Source organism: Macaca nemestrina, chromosome 2 (assembly GCF_043159975.1).
Source record: "Macaca nemestrina isolate mMacNem1 chromosome 2, mMacNem.hap1, whole genome shotgun sequence".
Taxonomy (NCBI): Eukaryota; Metazoa; Chordata; class Mammalia; order Primates; family Cercopithecidae; genus Macaca; species Macaca nemestrina.
In genome coordinates, this window is record NC_092126.1 from 19693332 (window position 1) to 19716782 (window position 23451).

The 23451-nt window shown below is 35.0% G+C and overlaps 1 protein-coding gene across 9 annotated transcripts in view; it reads right to left on the reverse strand.

Annotated features, from left to right (window-relative positions):
* LOC105488960 (zinc finger CW-type and PWWP domain containing 2) overlaps positions 1-23451 on the reverse strand; it is a 160075-nt gene that overhangs the window by 83015 nt on the left and 53609 nt on the right. For 4 of the 9 annotated variants that reach the window (XM_071090788.1, XM_011753509.2, XM_011753507.3 and 1 more), the window contains 3 exons: positions 20631-20695; positions 16110-16454; positions 2462-2621 (listed from right to left, as the gene is read on the reverse strand). In XM_071090788.1, coding sequence (XP_070946889.1) covers positions 2462-2621; positions 16110-16441 — 492 coding nt within the window. In that variant the 5' untranslated portion in view covers positions 16442-16454; positions 20631-20695. The remainder of the gene's footprint in view (positions 1-2461; positions 2622-16109; positions 16455-20630; positions 20696-23451) is intronic. The other 5 variants (XM_071090787.1, XM_011753510.3, XM_071090786.1 and 2 more) reach the window with 2 other exon arrangements.

A 23451-nucleotide genomic window follows, 5' to 3' on the forward strand; every position in this document is an offset into this window, starting at 1 on the left:
CTGGAGTTGATGGAAATTAACTGCAGCATACAGTCCAAGCCTTTTCGTGGAAGTTTCAAGTCTTCAATAGACTCGAGTTCAAAAATAGTTACATTAGACAGATTCTTCCAGGGTCTGATTGTTGTCTAGGTGGAGAGACATATTCATGGTGCTTCCTACTCTACCATCTTCCCAGAATCCCATCTCTGAATACTTTCAGGAATATCAAGGCTTCTTTATAAGAGAGGAAGCTGGATTTCAGCTATGTTTATAGCTACCTATTAAAAACTAAAATATATAAACTAACATCAATTATAAATCTACAATAAAAATATTACCTTCAACTATTTTCTGGTGTATATCTCAGTGTATTAATAAATAGTTCCATTTATCAGGGGAAAACTCTATTATCTGTATGACTAGAGAATGACTAAGTACTATTGTGCTCTTAACAATAAAATTAATTAAGTCAGAGGTCTCATAAACATGTCAACCATGTACCTATTAAATTAACTATTTAAAAGACTAGACAAACATGATTGAACCAAAAGAAAATAGTTAAAATTTTCATAGCAAAACAAAAAAAATTTAATTTAAATGCATATAATGCAGGTCTTTGTAGGCAAATTTATGTCTATCCCACCTTAACATATGTACTGCAAAATACAGAGTCCATATTCAGTGAAAATCCTGAAATATTATTTAATTAGTTGTTAAAGTAATTAGTTTAGAAGAATTAATTTAGAGGGAAATGATGTTGAAATAGTGTATGAAGTAAGATTTAATCAGCTATAACCAGAGAAAATTATACATGACTATCATTCTTCATCCGGTTTTAGAAAAAGTGATCAGACAACTTGTACAATTTACATACCTCTCCTCTAGAAAATATTTTTAAAACTCTACATTGTTTAACTATACAATACTTTTCAAGTAAGTGGTTCTGTCTTTTTTTCTGAAGTCGGGGGCATGTATTTAATATCTGGATCAATGTGATGCAGTATAGAGATAGCATTTGAGGATATAGGAGCTCCAAAGTGGAAAGGACCATAAAAGATTAAATCCCTGGGAAGTCTAGGCAATAGAGCGTAAATTGGAGTCAATACAATCTCCATCTTCAAAGGAAGGGAAATCTCAGCTATCCCGAGCTAAGATTCTAAGGTCAGCTTCATGAGCAGCTAAAAGATTCCCCTATCCTTTATAAAGGGGCCCAGATGGAATATTCTATCCTGTCTTCTGTGATTGCCAGCAGAAGTATCTAGGAGCACATTCAAAACATCAGAGCAGAGAAGATGCCTCATGTAAAGATGACTGGATCACAACTAGCATGAAATTGGTTGATATGGCGTTATTCCATACTTAAATGTTTTCACAAAAACAGCCTCCCCTCTTACCTGCTTCAAACTGAATAGTATAAAATACCAAACAAAAGAGTAAAAAAATACATAGTTTTTACCATATATTTGCCAAAGATATAGTAAAAGCCCATTTAAAATTACCCCAATATTTAAAGATTTCATTTTACTGTGGATTAAATTGCATGTTTTAAATACGTGTATGTACTTATTTGTATTTCTAAATATGTACACATCTCACTATTAACAAAACAAAAAACATCCAGCTGGACGCAGTAGTGTATGCTTGTAGACTTAGCTACTTGGGAGACTGAGGCAGGAGGATCACCTGAGCCCAGTAATTCAAGGCTGGCCATCGCAAAAAAAAAAGAAAAAAAAAAAAAGAAAAAAAAAAAAAGAAAAAACAGAAAATACTAAAATTAAGTAAAAGTTATCCACATTTCTGACATCTACTTTTTATCAAGTTTTAATGAAAGCATGATTTGCAGATGAAAAGTTTCAGTATTAGAATATAAACACAGGTCATTTAATTGGTTTATACTTATTAAACCAAATACTTGGAAATAGGTCCAGTTTACCTATTCTCATCAATTTGAGAAACTATTAGGTTGTTGCAAAAGTAATGGCAAAATCGCAGTTACTTTTGCACTAACCTAATAGTCTATCTATTAAGTGTAGTGTGAGATTTAAAGTTTAAAAAGAGTCGAAAAGATACCAAAGGAGTTAGTATAAATGAAATATTCCATTTGAAATTGAAAAGCTGGTTGCAATCCATAATTAATTTTTCCTGTGAGCTATGGCTATAACGGTCTCCTCTTCTCAAGAAAATGTAAAAATTCCCAAATTATAGTCTTAAAATTGTTTCAAAAGGCAATCACATAAAGTCTTCAGTTGATTTTTATTATATTGTCATTAGAAAAATAAAATTTAAAACTCCCACAACGATTTTATGTCCATACTTTCTTTGAGAAAAACACTAAAAATACAAATATTTCAATTAAATAAACAGCATACATTTATTTATATAAATCTAAAAGCAAATAATTGTATTTTATGATCAAAGATAAAAATTACCATAACTAAAAATAAGTGCAAGAAGAATAAAGTTTTGATGTTACTGTACCTACCTTTAATGTGATACTATAATGTCCAACGAAGGTGGCCTTTATCCATGATCTTGAATGAGGATCGCCCAGGAATTCTATGTGATACTCTTCAACATTTCCATCTGGGTCATAGGTCACATATTTCCCTTTAAAACGGTCAGGGCAAAGTATCCCTGGCCAACTTTCAAAAGAAAACATTTGTAATTATTTTGATGCTTTTAAAAAGGCAGACATCAACACATCTATCAATCACATATTAACTTCCTCCTTTGAATTTTAATGACTTTTCACAAAACATATATCCCCACTTATATCTTATATCTGTTGGAAGTTCTGGCTAGGGCAATCAGGCAAGAGAAAGAAATCAAGGGTATTCAGTTAGGAAAAGAAGAAGTCAAATTGTCCCTCTTTGCAGATGACGTGATTGTATATTTAGAAAACCCCATTGTCTCAGCCCCAAATCTCCTTAAGCTGATAAGCAACTTCAGCAAAGTCTCAGGATACAAAATCAATGTGCAAAAATCACAAGCATTCTTATACACCAGTAACAGACAAACAGAGAGCCAAATCATGAATGAACTTCCATTCACAATTGCTTCAAAGAGAATGAAACACCTAGGAATCCAACTTACAAGGGATGTAAAGGACCTCTTCAAGGAGAACTACAAACCACTGCTCAGTGAAATAAAAGAGGACACAAACAAATGGAAGAACATACCATGCTCATGGATAGGAAGAATCAATATCGTGAAAATGGCCATACTGCCCAAGGTAATTTATAGATTCAATGCCATCCCCATCAAGCTACCAATGAGTTTCTTCACAGAATTGGAAAAAACTGCTTTAAAGTTCATATGGAACCAAAAAAGAGCCCGCATTGCCAAGACAATCCTAAGTCAAAAGAACAAAGCTGGAGGCATCATGCTACCTGACTTCAAACTATACTACAAGGCTACAGTAACCAAAACAGCATGGTACTGGTACCAAAACAGAGATATAGACCAATGGAACAGAACAGAGTCCTCAGAAATAATACCACACATCTACAGCCATCTGATCTTTGACAAACCTGAGATATTTAGATAATTTTAAAATCTAAAGAAGGTATACAAAGAATCTGAAATCACAAAAATAAAATATCCATACATTGCTTGAATTTGAGGTCTGTAGATTATTAATCTGTTAAATTATCAACTGATATCAAAGTTATAAAATAATAAATCTAAACAACCCATAACCAAATAAAAAAGTTATTATTTGTATTAGTTCATTCTCATGCTGCTATAAAGAAATGCCTGAGACTGGGTAATTTATAAAGGAAAGAAATTTAATTGACTCACAGTTCCACATGGCTGGGGAGGCCTTAGGAAACTTACAATCATGGCAGAAGGGGTAGCAAACATGTCCTTCTTCACATGGAAGCAGGACAGAGAACTGAAAGAAGTGCCAAGTGAAGGGGCGAAAGCTCCTCATAAAACCACCAAATCTCACGAGAACTTACTTAGTATCATGAGAAGAGCATAGAGGAACTGCCCCATGATCTAATCACCTCCCACAAGGTCCCACCCCCAACCTGTGGAAATTACAATTCAGATTATAATTCAAGATGTGATTTGGGTGGGGACACAGAGCCAAACCATATCATTCTGCCACTGGCCCCTCCCAAATCTCATGCCCTCACATTACAAACACAATCATGCCCTTCCAACAGTCCTCCAAAGTGTTAACTCATTCCAGCATTAACCCAAAATTCCAGGTCCAAAGTCGCATCTAAGACAAGGCAAGTCCCTTCTGTCTATAAGCCTGTAAAATCAAAAGCAAGTTAGTTACTTCTTAGATACAATATTAGTACAGGCATTGGGTAAATACACCCATTCCAAATGGAAGAAATTGGCCAAAACGAAGGGGCTACAGTCTCCTTCAGTGGGGCAGTCAAATCGTAAAGCTTTGAATTATCTCCTTTGACTCCATGTCTAACATCCAGGTTACACTGATGCAAGAGGTGGGCTCCCACAGCCTTGGGCAACTCCACCCCTGTGGCTGTGCAGGGTACAGTCCCCCTCCCAACTTCTTTAACAGGCTGGCATGGAGTGTCTGTGGCTTTTCCAGTTGCACAGTGCAAGCTGTCAGTGGATCTACCATTCTGGGGTTTGGAAGAAGGTGGCCCTTTTCTCACAGCTCCACTAAGCAGTGCCTCAGTGGGGACTCTGTGTGGGGGCTCCAACCACACATTTCCCTTCCGCACTCTCATAGCAGAGGTTCTCCCATGAAGGCTCTGTCCTTGAAGCAAACTTCTGCCTGGACATCCAGGCATTTCCATACATCCTCTGAACTCTAGGTGGAGGTTCTGAAACTTCAATTCTTTATTTCTGTGTACCTGCAGGCCCAACACCACATGTAAGCTGCCAAGGCTTGGGGCTTGTACCCTTTGAAGCAATGGTCTGAGCTGTATTTGACTCCTTTTAGCCATGGCTGGGACACAGGGCACCAAGTCCCATGACTACACAAAGAAGCAAGGCCCTCGACCTGGCCCATGAAACCATTATTTCCTCCTAGGTCTGTGAGCCTGTGAAGGGAGGGACTGCCATGAAGACCTCTGATATGCCCTGGAGACATTTTCACCATTATCTTGGTGATTAACATTTGGCTTCTTGTTACTATGCAAATTTCTGCAGCTGGCTTGAATTTCTTCTCAGAAAATGGGTTTTTCTTTTCTATCATATCATCAGGCTGCTAATTTTCCAAACTTTTATGCTCTACTTCCCTTTTAAACATAAATTCCAATTCCAAACCATATCTTTGTGAATGAATACATAAAACTTAATGCTTTTTAGAGCACCCAAGTCTCTTCTTGAACACGTTGCTGCTTAAAAATTTCTTCCACCAGATACCCTAAATCATCTCTCTCAAGTTCAAAGTTCCACAAATCTCTAGGGCAAGGGTAAAATGCTGCCAGTCTTTTTGCTAAAGCATAGTAAGAGTCACTTTTTATTATTCCAGTTCCCAAGAAGTTCCTCATTTTCATCTGAGACCACCTCAGCCTGGACTTCATTGTCCATATCACTATCAGCATTTTGGCCAAAGTCATTCAACAAGTCTCTAGGAAGTTCCAAACTTTCCCACATCTTCCTGTCTTCTATCGAGCCCTCCAAACTGTTCCAATCTCTGCCTGCTACCCAGTTCCAAAGTTGCTTCCACATTTTGGGGTATCTTTATAGCAGTACCCCACTCTGTGTGGTATCAATTTCCTGTATTAGTCTGTTCTCACGCTGCTATGAAGAAATACCCAAGACTGGGTAATTTATAAAGGAAAGAGGTTAAATTGGCTCACAGTTCCACATGGTTGGGGAGGCCTCAGGAAACGTACAATCATGACAGAAGGGAAAGCAAACACATCCTTCTTCATATGGCAGCAGGAGAGAGAAGTGAGAATTGTGCCAAGTGAAGTGAGGTGGGGGGGAGTCCTTTATAAAACCACTGGATCTCATGATCTCTCACTCAGTATCATGAGAACACCATGGGGGAACTGCTCCCATGTTCTAATTACCTCCCACAAGGTCCCACCCCCAACACATGGGGATTACAGTTCAGATTACAATTCAAGATGAGATTCTGGTGGGTTACAGAGGCAAACCATATCATTACTGATTATAATTAACAAAACAATGTAAACTAATAAAAATATTTCATGCTTGGTATTTAGTGACATAAAAATTCAGATTCTAGGAAGTTGACGAGTCCCAACTCTACTGCCAGGAGGTGGTGACATGGGTGCACAGTCAACAGAGATGGTGGAATGTGAGAATGAAGTAGATGTTCAGTTGCTCCCCGGAGGCTGAGCAGAGTTCTGTGGCTCTTGTGCCTCTGAGTTAGGGAAAGCATAGGTAGAGGACTACCTGGCAGTCATAGGTTTTAGAAGAGGAAGGTCTAGAGCATTACACATTGTTTCCAACTGTCTGGAACCCAAAGAAGCCTAATATGTTAAAAGAACTCTAAGTGATAACAAAAAGTCAGTTGTAGCCTCAGGACCTCAATGAAGCCGACTATCTGGTTATTATCAGGTTCACACCACAGTATCTCATTGTTTGGCGACTGTTATTAGGCTGTCCTTAAGAGCAAACTTGAGCGGAGTTTACCTTGTAAACTTACATTGGAAATTTACATTTCTGAAGGAGCCCACTCGAAGGAAGATCTCACTAAGAAGCAGAAATGGAGACTCCATGGCAGCAGCAATGGAGACCCCAACTTAACAGAAATTTAGGAACAATGGGTGTTTCAACCTAATTAACATCTATTTTAAAAGCAACCAATCCATAATTGTTACATTACAGTGTTAAAACTGTAAAATGTAAGAGATTTATATTTAATAGTTGGTGATTTAAAATTTCTCAAAGGATTATTGTCAAGCAATATCAAATTAAAAGTAGCATAAAATAGTCTCAAGATTTCTCACACTTAAGTCATAAAAGTGGGAAGTATTTTGCAGTTATTATATATAACATGAGTGGCTATTTTGATAGTCTTTGATAAATCACATCTCTATTGGGTCTAAGAGTATTCATTTTAAATTATTACTTTATAAATATAAATAAAAACAGAGATGACTCTCAAAAAGAATTAGATGCTAATGAAAGAAAAAGCTTCTGTTCATATTTAAACATATTAAATCATAGAAAATCTTGCATGCCGATCTAAAGACAAATTGTGAAAGATATTGTCACATGTCCAAATACATGGGGCACTTTAGTATTTCTTCATGAGACAGAGGGAAATTGTTTGACTCTTAGTCTGTATATCACAGTTAAAAATGAATGTGCTAAACTAAAGGAAAAGCTGAGCAGAGACAACAGATGTAGAAAACACGATTACTTCTCCTTATCTCCTACATTCATCATCTTTTCTGACTTGAGGTGTTTGAAGAAAGCTGATGTCCACTTTTTGCCCTCACGCTGACCTCATTCTGAGTTCAGACACTGTCAACCATGATAATGCATTCTGCACTTCCATTTCTCTATTTTTCCTTTTACTGGGATGAGAAATTCTGAAGCATTATCAGGAGATTTAATGATGGAAAGGGAGAAGAGTGGGCAACCCAAAGGAAAGTTAGCAGAATTACAAGAAAAGTGTATGATCAATTTTAGAATCTGTGGGTGGTGAGAAGTAAAATGCACAAATGCAACAAAATCAAATAGATACCAGTCATTGAAATCCATTAGAGGAAAGGGCAAATTTTGACAGGACAAGTAAGCTCAAGGGAATGCCAATGTATCAGGAAAAATCTCATGTTTTACATATTTGTTATCCAGTAGAAATGATCTTTAATAAGATAATTATTGCCCCCATAGAAGTTGAAGTTTAATCATGGTTTCAGGTGCCACGTAGCCAATTAGAAATACATGACTTCATGTTTAAATAGTGGTTTGGATGTATAAGTGGAGAGCAAACTTTACTTGGGGCTTTTCCCTAAAATGTTGGAAACAAAATGGATGAGTTGGAATCATGACTAAATGTTATATTTGCCAAGAACTCTCTGAACTGTACCTAATTGCAGGGGCTGATGGAAAAGGGAAGTTTTCCTTTCAGACACACACATTATGAGTATATTAATTCATATGCAAAATAATGCAAATGAAAAGTAATCAATTAATAATTTATAATACTAAAAGGATCTAGTAGAAATCTCAATTTATCAATTTATATACTGTGTCTAAAAAGTATCACTTGATTGCTTTGTTAACTTAAAGCCATATTTTATTACCAAACTGGACTATAATAGAATGCAAATATATTTTCTATAAATTAATTTTCATATTTTTGACAGAGCTTTGTCAAATATCTGTGTAAATATTCCTGAAGTAGTTACCGTAACAGAGCCTAGTTTCTGCTTCATGATATATCTTCCTGAATTAAGTGAGATATGCACTATTTTTTTCTCTAAAGAGTCCAGACTCTTTCTAGCCAAATACAATAGTGTATGATCAATTTTCTTAAAAACAAGGCTGCTTGAACACTGTGGAGAGTTTTATCTTTCTAGTACATGCAGATGTTTCCATATCCTAGTATATAAAGGCACAACCCAAAGGCAAAATGCTACATATATATACACACACACACACACACACACATATATATATATAATTTTTTTGAGATGGAGTTTTGCTCTTGTTGCCCAGGCTGGAGTGCAATAGGGCTATCTTGGCTCACTGCAACCTCTATCTCCCGGGTTCAAGCGATTCTCCTGCCTCAGCCTCCAGAGTTGCTGGGATTACAGGCATGCACCACCATGCCCAGCTAATTTTGAAATTTTAGTAGAGACAGGGTTTCTCCATGTTGGTCAGGCTGGTCTCGAACTCCCAACCTCAGGTGATCCTCCTGCCTTGGCCTCCCAAAGTGCTGGGATTACAGGCGTGAGTCACCGCACCTGGCCTACATATATATTTTTATAAGTACATAAATATATGCTGTGCCAGAATGTAGAAGTAAATATAACTGTTATAATTTGATTATTCTTGGAATCTGCACATAGGAAAAGAAAGTGCTATTCTCTTGACAATTATTTGTTTTTATTATATAGATACAAAGCAGTTCTAGATCCTGTATCAGTCTCTAGCTAGCTTTATTATAGTCAACTTTTTTGAGAAAGAATTACTCTGATATGTTGACAAGATTGAGTTTCTGAGCCTTAGAAGCTATATGTAAGGCCATAGGCTAAAGAGAACTGACACAGATAATGCTACACCACTAGGTATCTCTGGGGCCAGCAGCTAATCTTTCCACTTGGAACTTCAACATCTATGACATTGCTTAATTAAGAACTAATATTTGTTTCTAGTAGGTTAATTCTATCTTTATATTTCCCTATTGTAATTTATCCTGTTATTATCTTTCTATATATTTGTGCTACTGAATAAGCAATATAAGTAGATTTGAGTTTCTTAATCTGTATTTTGTGTGCTCAACTTAGTTTATAAAGAGGAATATATGTGACAACTTAGTCAGATGCATTCTACTCTCCAGTAAATAAGAAGGTAGATAGAGCTGTATTTTTTGGGCATTTTGATGTCCCTAATCATAGATTAGAGATAATTGAGGGACTGGGGTAAAACATGTTTCATTTTTAAGTCTTAAGCCTCAGTGACCAGCACAATACTTCAAAAGAAAAGTTTTAATCAAATTTCTAACACAGTATTTCAGACACAGTGACAAAAAAAATCAATTTTTTTTTTAGCTAGAATTAAAACTTCAGAATTTTCATTAGAGGAAACAAACACTGTGCTTTCAAAATGTTAATTAGAAATAAGAAAAATTATGTGGGACTACAAATACCTTCATAAGTTCTCATAAAATAAGTGTTCATATTCGTGTATTTTAAAACATTTTTTCTTATGTAACTATTTCCTCTTGATGTCCCTCCTAAATTATTACATGGAAGCCGATTAACAATATAATTTTTAAACAACATTATCACATTTGATCTTTAGAAAAGCCCTCAGTAACAAAGGCCACATTTTTCTAGATTTCCCATATGTGCAAAGATAGTAAGCACATTAGTTTGCTAGGGCTGCCATAACAAAATACCACAGACTGGGTGGCTTAAACAATAGAAATTTATTTTTTCATAGTTGTGGGGGATTAACATCTAAGACTAATATGTTGACATGTTTGGTTTCTTCTGAAACCCCTCTCCTTGGCTTACAGACGTCCACCTTCTTGCTGTGTCCTTACATGGTCTTTCTTCTGTGCACGTCTTGGGTTCTAATCTCCTCTTCTTATAAGGAGGCCAGTCATATTGGATTAGGGTCCATCTTACTTTGGTCTCATTTTCATTTAATTACCTCTCTAAGAATCATATCTACAAATATGGTCGCATTCTGAGCTACTGGGGGTTAGAGACTTCAACATATGAATTTTGAGAGAACATAATTCAGCCATAACCATAAGTGATAGAGCAAGAACATACATCTAGGTATTGATTTTAAGGCTGTGTCTGTGTGTGGAGTGGGGGGAATAAGACCACCATAGTCTCTCTATGAAAGCCAAAATCCTATTTTCTTCATGGAGAATAGTTGAACATGAATGAAAACAAGGTAGTAAGCTAGAATATACATTTAAGAATGTTATGTTGAAAAATGCAATGTAAAATAGTAAGGGATTCCAGAAAGATAGCAGTAATGGTGGTATAGTTTTAGAATATCCTGAAATTTCCCCATAAATACAGTTAGGGCAACTATAATAGCAAAACCAAACCTGACGCACACCACCTATAATGAAACTAAGTGGTAACCTACCCACATGAACACCAAAATAGGAGCAAATGGGCACAAACTACTAAAAATTGTATGACCCCCACATAATATTAGCATCTATTTGAGAGGAAGGAGGGTGGGAGGAGGAGGAATGAGGACTTCAAACTTGCAACAAGCATTGACAGGAAAGTGCAGCAAGTTGAACTAAGAACAGCAGCCAAAACCGTGAGATGGATTGCAACAAAATCTGAAAGTGTTGGAAAAGTGTGGGCCCTACAAACCAACCAAGATTCATTCCAGGATAAAAGTTCACAGGGGCCGGGCACGGTGGCTCACACCTGTAATCCCAGCACTTTGGGAGGCCAAGGCAGGCGGATCATGAGGTCAGGAGATCGAGACCATCCTGGCTAACACGGCGAAACCCCGTCTCTATTAAAAATACAAAAAATTAGCCAGGTGTATTGGCAGGTGCCTGTAGTCCCAGTTACTTGGGAGGCTGAGGCAGGAGAATGGTATGAACCCAGGAGGCAGACCTTGCAGTGAACCCAGATTGCGCCACTGCACTCCAGCCTGGGCAACAGAGCGAGATTCTGTCTCAAAAAATAATAATAATAAAATTAAATACAATTTTTAAAAAAAGTTCACAGAATGAGAAACTACTGGGAGCAAAACCTAAACTGAAGAGGACAGGATCAATAAGAAACAAAGGAAAAAGAAGATACAAATAAAAGTGGGGATATAACATCAAAGGCACCAACCATGACAGAAAAGAATGATAAAGTGGAGTTCATTAAAATAAAAAAAATCTGCTCTGCAAAAGTCAATGTCAAAAGAATAAGATGACAAGCCACAGAGTGGGAGAAAATATTTGCAAAATATATATCTGATAAGACTGTGATATCCAAAATATACAAAGACCTCTTCAAACTTTACAATAAGAAAATGAACAACCAGATTTTAAAATGGGCAAAAAATCTTAACAGGCACCCTACCAAAGAAGATATACAAGATGGCAAATAAGCATATAAAAAGATACTCAAAAGCATATGTCCTTAGGAAAATACAAATTAAAACAATGAAATACCACTACACACCTATTAGAATGGCCAAAATCCAGGTAACACCAAATGCTGGCAGGGAGGTGAAGCAACATTGTTGGGAATGCAAAATAATACAGCCACTTTGGAAGACAGTTTAGCATTTTCTTAAAAAACAAACAACAACACACATACTCATAGCACACTGCCAGCAACTGCACTTCTTGGTATTTACCCGAAGGAACTGAAAACAGGTCCACATAGAAGCCTGCACATGGATGTATAGAAGCTTTATTCATAATTGCCAAAACTTGGAAGTAACCAAGATCTCCTTCAGTAGGCGAATGGAGAGATAAGTTGTCCTACGTATAGACAATGGAATATCATTCAGTTGCAAAAATACATGCGTAATCAAGCCATAAAAGGACACGGAAGACACGTAAATGCATATTACTAAAAAAAGAAGATAGTCTGAAAAGGCTAAATACTATACAATCCCAACTATATGGCATTCTAGAAAATACAATACTATGAAGATGGTAAAAAGATAAATGGTCACCAAGAGTTTGGATGAATGGAAGGGTAAATAGGAGAAACACAGAGAATTTTTAGGCCAATAAAACTATTCTGCATATACTATAATGGTGGACACATGTCATTATACATTTGTTAAAACCCACAGAATATATAACACAAAGAATGAATCCTAAAGTAAACTATGGACTTAATTGATAATGATGAGTGAATGCTATTTCCTAGATTATAACAAATGTACCACACCAGTGTGGGATGTTGATGGTGGGGCAACCGTGGGTGTCAGAGGGAGAAGGGGATATGGGGAAACTCTCCATACTTTCCATTCCATTTTTCTGCAAACCTAAATAAAGTCAATTAATTAAAATAAATAAAAATGAAAGAACTCAAACAAATTTACAAGAAAAAAACAAACAACCCCATCAAAAAGTGGGCAAAGGATATGAACAGACAGTTCTCAAAAGAAGACATTCATACAGCCAACAGACACATGAAAAAATGCTCGTCATCACTGGCCATCAGAGAAATGCAAATCAAAACCACAATGAGATACTATCTCACACCAGTTAGAATGGCAATCATTAAAATGTCAGGAAACAACAGGTGCTGGAGAGGATGTGGAGAAATAGGAACACTTTTACACTGTTGGTGGGATTGTAAACTAGTTCAACCATTATGGAAAACAGTATGGCGATTCCTCAAGGATCTAGAACTAGATGTACCATATGACCCAGCCATCCCATTACTGGGTATATACCCAAAGGATTATAAATCATGCTGCTATAAAGACACATGCACACGTATGTTTATTGTGGCACTATTCACAATAGCAAAGACTTGGAATCAACCCAAATGTCCATCAGTGACAGACTGGATTAAGAAAATGTGGCACATATACACCATGGAATACTATGCAGCCATTAAAATCGATGAGTTTGTGTCCTTTGTAGGGACATGGATGCAGCTAGAAACCATCATTCTCAGCAAACTATCGCAAGAACAGAAAACCAAACACCGCATGTTCTCACTCATAGGTGGGAACTGAACAATGAGATCACTTGGACTCGGGAAGGGGAACATCATACACCGGGGCCTATCAGGGGGGAGGGATTGCATTGGGAGTTATACCTGATGTAAATGACGAGTTGATGGGTGCTGACGAGTTGATGGGTGCAGCATGCCAACATGGCACAAGTATACATATGTAACAAACCTGCACGTTATCCACATGTACTCTGGAACTTAAAGTATAATAATAATAAAAAAAAAATTTAAAAGTAAACATGAGGGAGAGAAAAACCTAGGAAATTTAAGAACAGGCCATATTTTTGATACTTTGAGAAAACAGTAAAATAAGGGCTCTGGAACTTTGAAGTAGGGGGGGAACAAGCTAAAAAACAAACAGAAACTATTCTCCAACGTATGGTTCTCAACAAGAAGTAGATTCATTTCTTTGTATTTCTCCTTCTATCAAAAAATCTGCATGTTATATATGAAAAAAACATAAAAAGATTCTCAAAGTCACAGAGAAAATGATAGACTAGCTAGGGATCCTGTGACTTGAGGAATGACATGGCAGTGAGTTTCTTGTCACTTTATATTCCTCAGCTGGGTACTGAAGAAGTCAGTAACCCAGAAACACCGGTGAGTGCAACCAGACAAAGAAAAAAAGCTCCAGTGAAGCCTGCTCTTTTTAGCCAAAGGACCAGGATAGGGGGAGCCGAGCAAGACAGAAAACTTATACAGAATAACTGCTCTATCCCAGAAAAACGTCATGGAAAATATATGGCCTCCACATTTACCCCAATACCAAAGGCCAATGGTGAGCCTGGACTGCAAATCACCCAGTAATAATGGAGCACCCTTCCTGCTCAGGTGGTGGCAGAAAAGGCTTAGCTGGAAGCCGAGATTTTTACCACCTTCCAGTGTTAACAAGACCCTCCCCCTATGGTGTCAATGAAGTTCACCTGGCAACAATGAAAAATTCGTCCTACCCCTACTAGCTAGGGTTGTGAGTGGGGAGCTTGAACTCTCTCCTCCGCCCAGTGGAATTGAGGCACCCTTCCCTCCCTTGGAAATCAATAGAGGCTGAGTGGAGAACCTCGACTCTTACTCCCATGTGGGAGTAACAAAGAGGTGCTCCCATATATCCTGCTGATGTAGTAGCAAAAGCAGCCTGCTAAATAGGTTTAAATAAGATCCAAAATGAAAATAATATAAAGTCTAGTAAACAAATAGGAAATATAAAGAACTAAATGAACATTTTAGAATTGAAAATACAGTATTTTTAAAAGCTCAATGGATACTTTCAATACAGTATGAATATAACAGAGAAAAGAATCAGTGAACTTAAAAAGAGAACAATAGGAATAAACCAATCTGAACAGAGAGAAAATGAACTGAAAAAAAAGTATTACTCCCTCTTGCCTTCTGAACAAATAAGAAGCCATTTCATATAAAAGTACTCAGGAAGAAAAGATTATAGCAGAATCTAATATAAAGATGTTATGGTAAATGCCCTACCAAAAAGTGAAAGCTTATCACAGAGGCATGGCCTTACAAAGATCAAAATTGTACCTGAAAGTTCAAATTGAGATAATAGAAATTAAGAAAATAATGCAAGTAATGAAAAAAAGCAACATAAATTATAATTAGAAAAATTAAAAAAAATAAAGTAAGTGATTAGAGAAAAAGATTTGATGATGAGAACACATGGACATGTAGGAGGGAATAACAGACACTAGGGCCTACCAGAGGGTGGAAGGTGGGAGGAAGGAGAGGATTAGGAAAAATAACTAAGGAATACTAGGCTTAATACCTGGGTGATGAAATAATCTTCACCACAAACCCCCATCAAACAAGTGTACCTATACAACAAACCTGCATATGTATCCCTGAACCTAAAAAATTACAATTAAAAGAAAAAGATTTGAAAAGAGAAGAAACATAATTAATGAAATGTTTTTTTGTGATTTTGACAAAAAAGACTAAACCAGAAGAAAAAAAGCAATTTATATACCTTCAGAAAAAAAAAGAAATTTTAAAAAATTGAAAAGATAAACACAGTTCAAGAAAAGGTAATACAAAAGATGGACAAACATCCACCATAAGTAATATCAGAATCCTAAAATAAGAAAATCAAAGCAATGCAACACAACAAATATAATAGGTTATAATTTAATAAACCTCAGCTAAAAATAAGACTTGAAGTTATATGATGAAAGTGCACACTGCATACTTGGGAAAACCAAACCAGAATGGGAAATATTGGAATATAATAAATCAACATAAATCTAAAGAAAAAATATTTTAGGTATCTAGGTAACAATTACAGAATACATTCTTTTCAAATGACTATGAAATATCAATAATATATGCCACAAGAAGGTACGGTGGGCCATACAATAAGAATCTGTGAAACTGATTATAACAGATTTAAATTAGAATGCAATAAGATACATTAAAATTCCCCAATATTTGGTAATTTAAAGACACACTTCTAAATAACCCATTTCAAAAAGGAAACGACAAAGAAAATCAGTAAATATTTCAAAATGAATAATAAAACATAGTATATCAAAATTTGCATGATGAAGCTACAACACTACTTGAAGAGAAATTTGTAGCTTTAATTGCCTATATTGGGAAGAAAATAAGATTTGAATTCAGTTACCTAACTTTCCCATTTAAAAAGCTAGAAAAAAAAATCCAAAGACGTATAGAGAAGAACAATGATAAGAAATCAAGAAACAAGTAGACAAAAGAAAAATGTTGAATCTTCAAAAAGATTTTTAATATTCATAAACCTGGCAAGACTATACCTCAAAAGTCATAAAACAACACAAACCTTACCTTGGCCAATTCTGTAATTTTACCAAAACCAGGCTTCCAAGAGGGAGCTGTGAATAGACAATCTTAAATCCACACTGATGAAGCTGAGACTCTTCAGGGAAATCTTCTTCAGAAATTGAGCAGTTATTATATCTTGAATCAGTGTTCATGAAGCAGTACCATGGTTCATCATGATCAACTTTGGCTGCATCCTCACTTGACAACAATCTCCATTTCAAACAATTTTCATTCTCACATTGAACCCACACTTTGTTTACATACATGTTTTCCACTGAGGAATCCATTGCACAGTTACAATAATCAATCTTACCAACCAATTTTTCTTTATCCATTAAGGCATTTAATCTGGAAAATAAGAAAGAGGAAAATAACAAAATGAGGATTCAAGAGTATAAGGAGAGAAAATTCAAACCAAAATCAGAGAAATTCCTCTTTGATATCTTCCATGCCCATCCCCTCTCTATCCTACAAAGACTACATATGTTGAACACATTGTTTCCACCTACCCAGAAACAAAGGAACAAAATAGAAACAACGATCACTCTGAGCATAAAATGCACCAAAATTAAAAATAAGAAAAATATGATGGAACCAAAGAGTAGTAGAGGTTGACTACAGTTTCTATTAACCTAATATATAGCACATGTCTGGTATATAACAAGTACATTTTCCCATGATAACAGCTAAGCCTTACTGAATGCTGACTAGGGACCAGGTATTATTCTAAGTGCTTTATACACATGGCTCATATAGTCTTCCCAACAACCTTATTAGGCCCATTTTTACAGACAAAACTGAAGCTAAGAAATGTAAAGCAATTTGTCTCAGGTCCTGGAGCTGATACACAGTAGAGCTGGAATTTAAATGCTGGCAGTTTGATTCTAAGTTTGTTATCTTACCCATTAGTTTGTACTGCCTCTTGAGTATATATACAGCATGACTAAATGATCCTTTTCTTCTTCTGTCTCAGGAAATCAAATGCAGCAAAATATTTCAACATACAAAAATGCAAGATTTTTTAAAAATTAATCTCTTTCTTATATAGTTTCAGCTTTTATTCATTATTAATCAAATTTCTCAGAGCTTTTTTGTTAGAAAAATTGTAAACATATAAAAAGTTTGAATTGTGTAACAAAGCCCCCAAATTCTGGCTTCAATAACAATGTATATAGTAATAAATAAACATAAATAAAATACAAGTAAAACTAAGTATTGGCAACTTATTTTGCAATACAAAGTCTATTTCTTAAAAATAAAAAGACTGATGTACCATATACACGAATTAGTAAAACACTACTATCCAAGTATAAGCACCATTTAACGAATCCTTTAATTTATAAATTAATCATATATTTAGAAGCTCACTTACTAATATTTGTCATATACCTTACCAGGACCACGGCAAATTGCTTTAGAAATTTGTCAATGTATTTCAATAGCCACAGTTCAAAAATTTTGACCTATTAATCCCACTCATGCAAATGTAATAAAATACATTTTAAAAAGACGAACCAATACATACGAAGACCAAAAACATTCGGTGTAACACTGTTTTTCATACTGAAAGTGAAAAAGTCTAAAAACAGAATCAAATCTAGCAGAAGATATAAACTTTTACTAATGATATTTGTTTTAATGTGTTTAATTCTTTAATTGATGAGAAAATGCATAAGGAGCAAAACTGCAATGTGGAGTGCAACTGAAGTGAATAAATTTTTTCTCTACTCAATGGGTCACCAGTCAGTAAAGCAGAACTGACTGAGGTTAGACTTTGGAGCCAGGTTATGTGTTACTCACAGAGTCCCTGTCCTTTCCTAAACTTTCACTTCACATCAAGTGTGTGTGTGTGTGTGTGTGTGTGTGTGTGTGTGTGTGTGTGTGTGTGTGTGTGTAACAGCTTTTTTTGCTTGATTAGTTCCAATCTTCATATGTTGTCTTACTATGCTGGCTAAAACAGAGATAACATTGACTAGAAGCCATGATAGTAGATTTCTTTATCTAATTTTAAAGAGAATGCTTTGAATGTTTGACTGTTATGTTGGGAGTATGGTTTTTGTAGAGACCATTAAAAGGTTACAGAAAGTTGTTTTCCTTCTATTACCGGCCTACCAAAAGGATTTTTTTTATTGATATTAATCATAATGTGATGTTTAATTTCATTAAATTCTTTTCGGCATATACTGAGATAAATATATGGTTTTTTTTTAAACATATTAATTGGGTATATTATATTCATGGATTTTTTGAATAATAAACTATGCTTGTATTCTGGATAATCCCTACCTGGTTATGCCTCATAAGTTTTTAATATACAGTGCTGTATTTCATTTATTAATAATTAATATTTTTTACGTGTGTATAAATAAGATTTGTCTGTTATTTCTCCTTTTGTCTTTGTTTGGTTTCCATATGAAGATTATAAAGTTACTTCATTAAGTGAAGTAAAAAACGTTCCCCTGTTTTGGGAAAGTTTGCCTAAGGGAGGAATTGTCTAATTTTAACATAAATTTCATGAATTTTAGTATATCTATTATATTTCTCATTATATTTCTCTCTTTCACTTTGAAGTTTATGCCCTCTCTTTTTTTTCTTCATTTATCTTCTCAGAGTTTATTAAACAACCAGAATTTGAGTCCCCTCATTTTTTTGAATTCTATTTAATGAATAGCTGCACTTTTCTTAATTCTTTATTTCCTTTTACTTTCTTTGGACATTCTTTGTCGCTCTTATTTTTCTCTTCTTGAGTTGATGCTTAGTTAATATATTTGCAGTCTCTTCTACTACGAGCATTCAAGGTTATACATTCCTCTCCCAGTATTGTTTTAGTATTTAGTTTTAAGCACGCAGTTTCTATTCATCTTTTACCCATGAGTTACTTAATTCAAAAAATTCAGAAGGTAGGGGTATTTAAGAGTTTTTATTATTGCTTTTTAATGTAATTGTATTTTGGTTAGAGAATATAATCTGTGTGATATTGATTTTTTTGGCATTTGTTTTGTTTTGTGGCCCTACTTAACAATACTTGTGAATGTTACATGTGTGCAAAAAAAGGATGTGTAGTTTTCAATTGTTGGGTGCAACGTGTACATTTAATCATTATACCAAGCTTTGTATCAACCATTACAAATAAAATTTTATGATTGTGGGGTTAATTTTCTCTATCCATACGAATTGGTTGATATATTAATTACTTAAAGGGCTATGTTAAAATCTCCCATAGTAATTGTGGATTTGTCCATTTATCCTGTAATTTTGTCAGGTTTCTTTGCTTATTAAATATACACATGTTCAGATTTGTGACATCTTGCTGGTGAATTCTTCCTCATGTTATGTAATGATGCAATTTATCCCTAATAATGTTCTTTGCCAATCTACTAACTTAATTAGTGGACCAAACTACTTGGTCCACTATTAACATAGCAATTAAGATAGTACTTACGTTTATGATTGGCTTGGTCCTAGTTATAACTCTTACCGTCCCTTTACTTTTACCCTTTCTAATATTATGGATTTCTTTGTCTCTGTCTCCTGTAAACAGTATATTGTTGGGATTTGCATTTTTATCCAATCTAAGATATGATCTGCTAACCAGTGATTTTAGTTCATTTAGTTTGACACTGACATACTTGCATTTTTGTGCACCTTTTATTAATTATGCTATTTCTTTACTTCTTTTTTCCTTTCCTAACTTGTATTAAAACAAATTAATATTTTTCTTCTCTATACTGGTTTTCACAAGTTTATGTTATTTTTATTACTTTAATAGTTACCCTTAATATGTGATTTAACAAGGTATAAATTAATCAATGTCTCTACCTTCTTCAGAATAACAGAATGCTTTAATTCAGATGACCTTTGTGCCTTTAGCTCATTTCTTTCCAGCATCACAGTTCTATTTGGCATTTATACCTCAAAATGAGTCATAATTATCACTTGTGTGTTTTCTACAATGTTCATTTAGATTTTTTTTCCATATGTTTTCCAGTTTCTTTGCCATCATTATTTACTACACCTAAAGGTATTCATTGAATAAGGATGGTGACAGAAAGGGATGAAATAGCGGCCGGGCATGGTTGAGAGAGAGAGAGAGAGAGAGAGAGAGAGAAAGAAAGAAAAAATTAAGCCATCTGGAATATCTGGAATATTTTCTGTGTTTGTGAATGAATAAGATGGAAGACTCTACTTTTTGTCTAAGTAGTTAACCAATGATCCAAATAATATTTATTTAATTCTTCATCTTTTAGTAATTGGTCTGAAATGGCGTTTATCCTAATTCACATATGTGCACATGAATCTATTTCTGGGCTCTGTATTCCTTTCTTTCAGATGTCCTTCCCTGTACCAAAAGAGATTCAGAAAATTCTAATTCTAAAGCAGATATCTGCATGAACAACTGAGCTGAGGGAAAATAGTTGGGGTACAGATCAGAAACAATGAGATTATCAATAACAAGTTCATTCAAGGACATTCTATTTATTTTTATTTAATAAGTAAGAAAAAATAGGCTTTACTAATACTTACTATGAAATTGACACTGGAATCTTCACTAAGACCATATGTAAGCTGGTCATATGGGAGGTCTCCTGCTGAAAAGGTGGGAGACGCCATAACTTAAGAGGGTTTCACAAATGTGCCTTTCAGTTATTCATTTACACTTACTATAATGCAATGTATTGGAGTTACATTTAACTAACTAAACAAGTTTATAGAATATATTATCTAGATTATTCCTCAGAAAATAAAGTTACGTTAAAAAATTTCTAAAAAGAAACAGAAAAACTTGACAATATTAATAATGCAAATAATGAAGTATGAGAGAGATGACAGAAAGAAGAAAGTAATTACTGTCACTCAATCACTTAGCATTTTGTCCAACTTGCAGCCAATGGATTGCTATAAAGGGGAAAGTTTGTGGCACCACATCAATGGAAAGCTTATGAAAATTCATTATGACAGTCTATTATAAAATGTTAAGGGGATTAAAAGATTACTTTTAAATGCTAGATAACGTTTTCAGATTTTCTTAGGAAGTTGGGTCTCATAGTGGATAATACTGAGAAGATAAACTAACACTAAGAAAATGTCATTATTACTTAGTGATACTCATTTTCAATTGCATCTAACTTAAACCTCTTGGTATTTTAGATTTGATATGTTTTATCCAGGCTAATAGAATTTAGAATATAGATCATAAAATGCTTATTCTTTTCAAACCAGATTCTCATTGATTCCATTACATTTTCTCCAACACTTTGCTGGTTTTCAAAATTCCTGCCACATATAAGATGCAAATGACAATGAAGAAGTGAATGTGGTCACAAGAATGCTAGAGCCTTCGAAGGGATCCCAATATAATTATACCTAAGTAGATCAGAATTAGTTTATAAAGACATTGACAAATGCAAAGCTCTGCTCAGTACAATATTTGCTTCATTCAACTTTTGTTTCTAAATTTTTATTTCATAACTTACTTATATTGAACTAGAAAATGCAGAAAACCAAAATATTAAATTTTAAAAATAGAAAACACAGAATGGCTATTTAAAATTATAAAGCCTTAAGTACAAGGAAATGGATATGAATGGTTATGGACACTCAATTTTCAGCCAGACAACTCTACCACTCTTTACTAGGCAAATAAGTTCACCACTCAAAATCTCTGATCCCTTACCTGGGGATAATAAGAGTATTACTTATTACCCTATATTGAACTCCTAGCATATTATTTTGCACACTATAGATACTCAATATTTTTTGAATAAATGGATGACTTTAAACATCAATTCAAATATTGAGTTCCTATTAAATGTTAGACACTGTGAACAAAAGATGAACAAGAAACAATCCCCGTTCTTGACTCAGAACATAGATACCAAGTTCCATAAAATAGTTGATAAATGCAGTACAGTGTGATAAATGTTAGATGCACAAATACCTAGGAGAACACAAATGAGAAAATAATTTTCTTAAAATAAGAAGGCTCCATGAAGGATGCATGGAGCAGCTGAACATGAAAAGATAAGTAGTTCACTTCAGCGAGGTGAAGGAGCAAAGGAGCACATAAGAGGAAACTCGCCAGGTGCAATGGCTCAGGCCTGTAATCTCAACATTTTGGAAGGCCAAGGTGAGAGGATCACTTGTACCCAGGAGTTTGAGACCAGTCTGGGCAACATAGTAAGACTCGATCTCTACCAAAAATAATTAAATTAGCTGGGTGTTACAGGGCACACCTGTATTCCCACTATTCAGAAGGTGGAGGCATAAGGATTGCTTCAGCTCAGGAGTTGGAAGCTGCAGTGAGCTATAATCATGTCACTGCAGTGTAGCCTGGGTAACAGACTAAGACCTTGTCTGTCAAAAAAAAAAAAAAAAAAAGAAAGAAAGAAAGAAAGAAAGAAAGAAAGAAAAGAAAAGGAAATTCCATGAAAACATGCATGCATGTATAATGATGCACAGCATGTACAAAAATATTGAGCTCAGCTGTTAGAACACTTTTTAAGGGAAGCAAAGGTCATAGCAGGTGAGGGTGGAAAAACCTCAGAAGCATCTTATTTACCGTGTTAGGTTAATAGACATTATTATCCTGGAAGCAAAGAGGAGTCATTGTCTGTTTAAAACTAAGAGTATCACAAAAAATAAGATACTTCATAATTTCCAAGGCACATATTTTTACATTAAACATCTCAGCAGCCACACTGTATCTTCCAGTCAATATCCTCTCAAAGTCATTATGTAGTTGTCATTGCCTGTACATGAATACACTTGATAATTTAAAGTATAAGCACACCCAAAAGTGCACAGATATGGTTTTCTCATGCTATGACTGGACAACAGTCACTATGAAAGCATTTCAAGAACTCTGATGACTTCTAAATTTTCTTCAGGGTCGTTCTGCCATTTTCTTGGATAGTAGATCTTGGCTTCTGTTGAGATTGCTAATTTATCAGATGGTCATTTACTACACCCTTCATGTTCTCTCCTGAACATGCTTTCTCATTCTTTACTATATGTATAGGCTGAGAAGTTTCCAAATCCTTAAGCACTGCTTCTCTTTTGATTAACAATTCCATCTTTAAATCATTTCTCTCCTCTTATACTTTACTATTAGCAGTCAAGAAGAGCCAAGCCACAGCTTCAACACTTTGCTCAGATTATTTCCTTCAGTCAAATATTCAATTTAATCACTCACAGTTCTACCTTCCACAAAACACTAGAACATGAACACAATTGAGCCAAGTTCTTTGCCACATGATAATAAGGATGGTCTTTGCTCCATTGCTTTATGATATGTTCCTCATTTCCATCTGAGAATGGCCTCCCACTAAAATGGCCTTTAATGTCT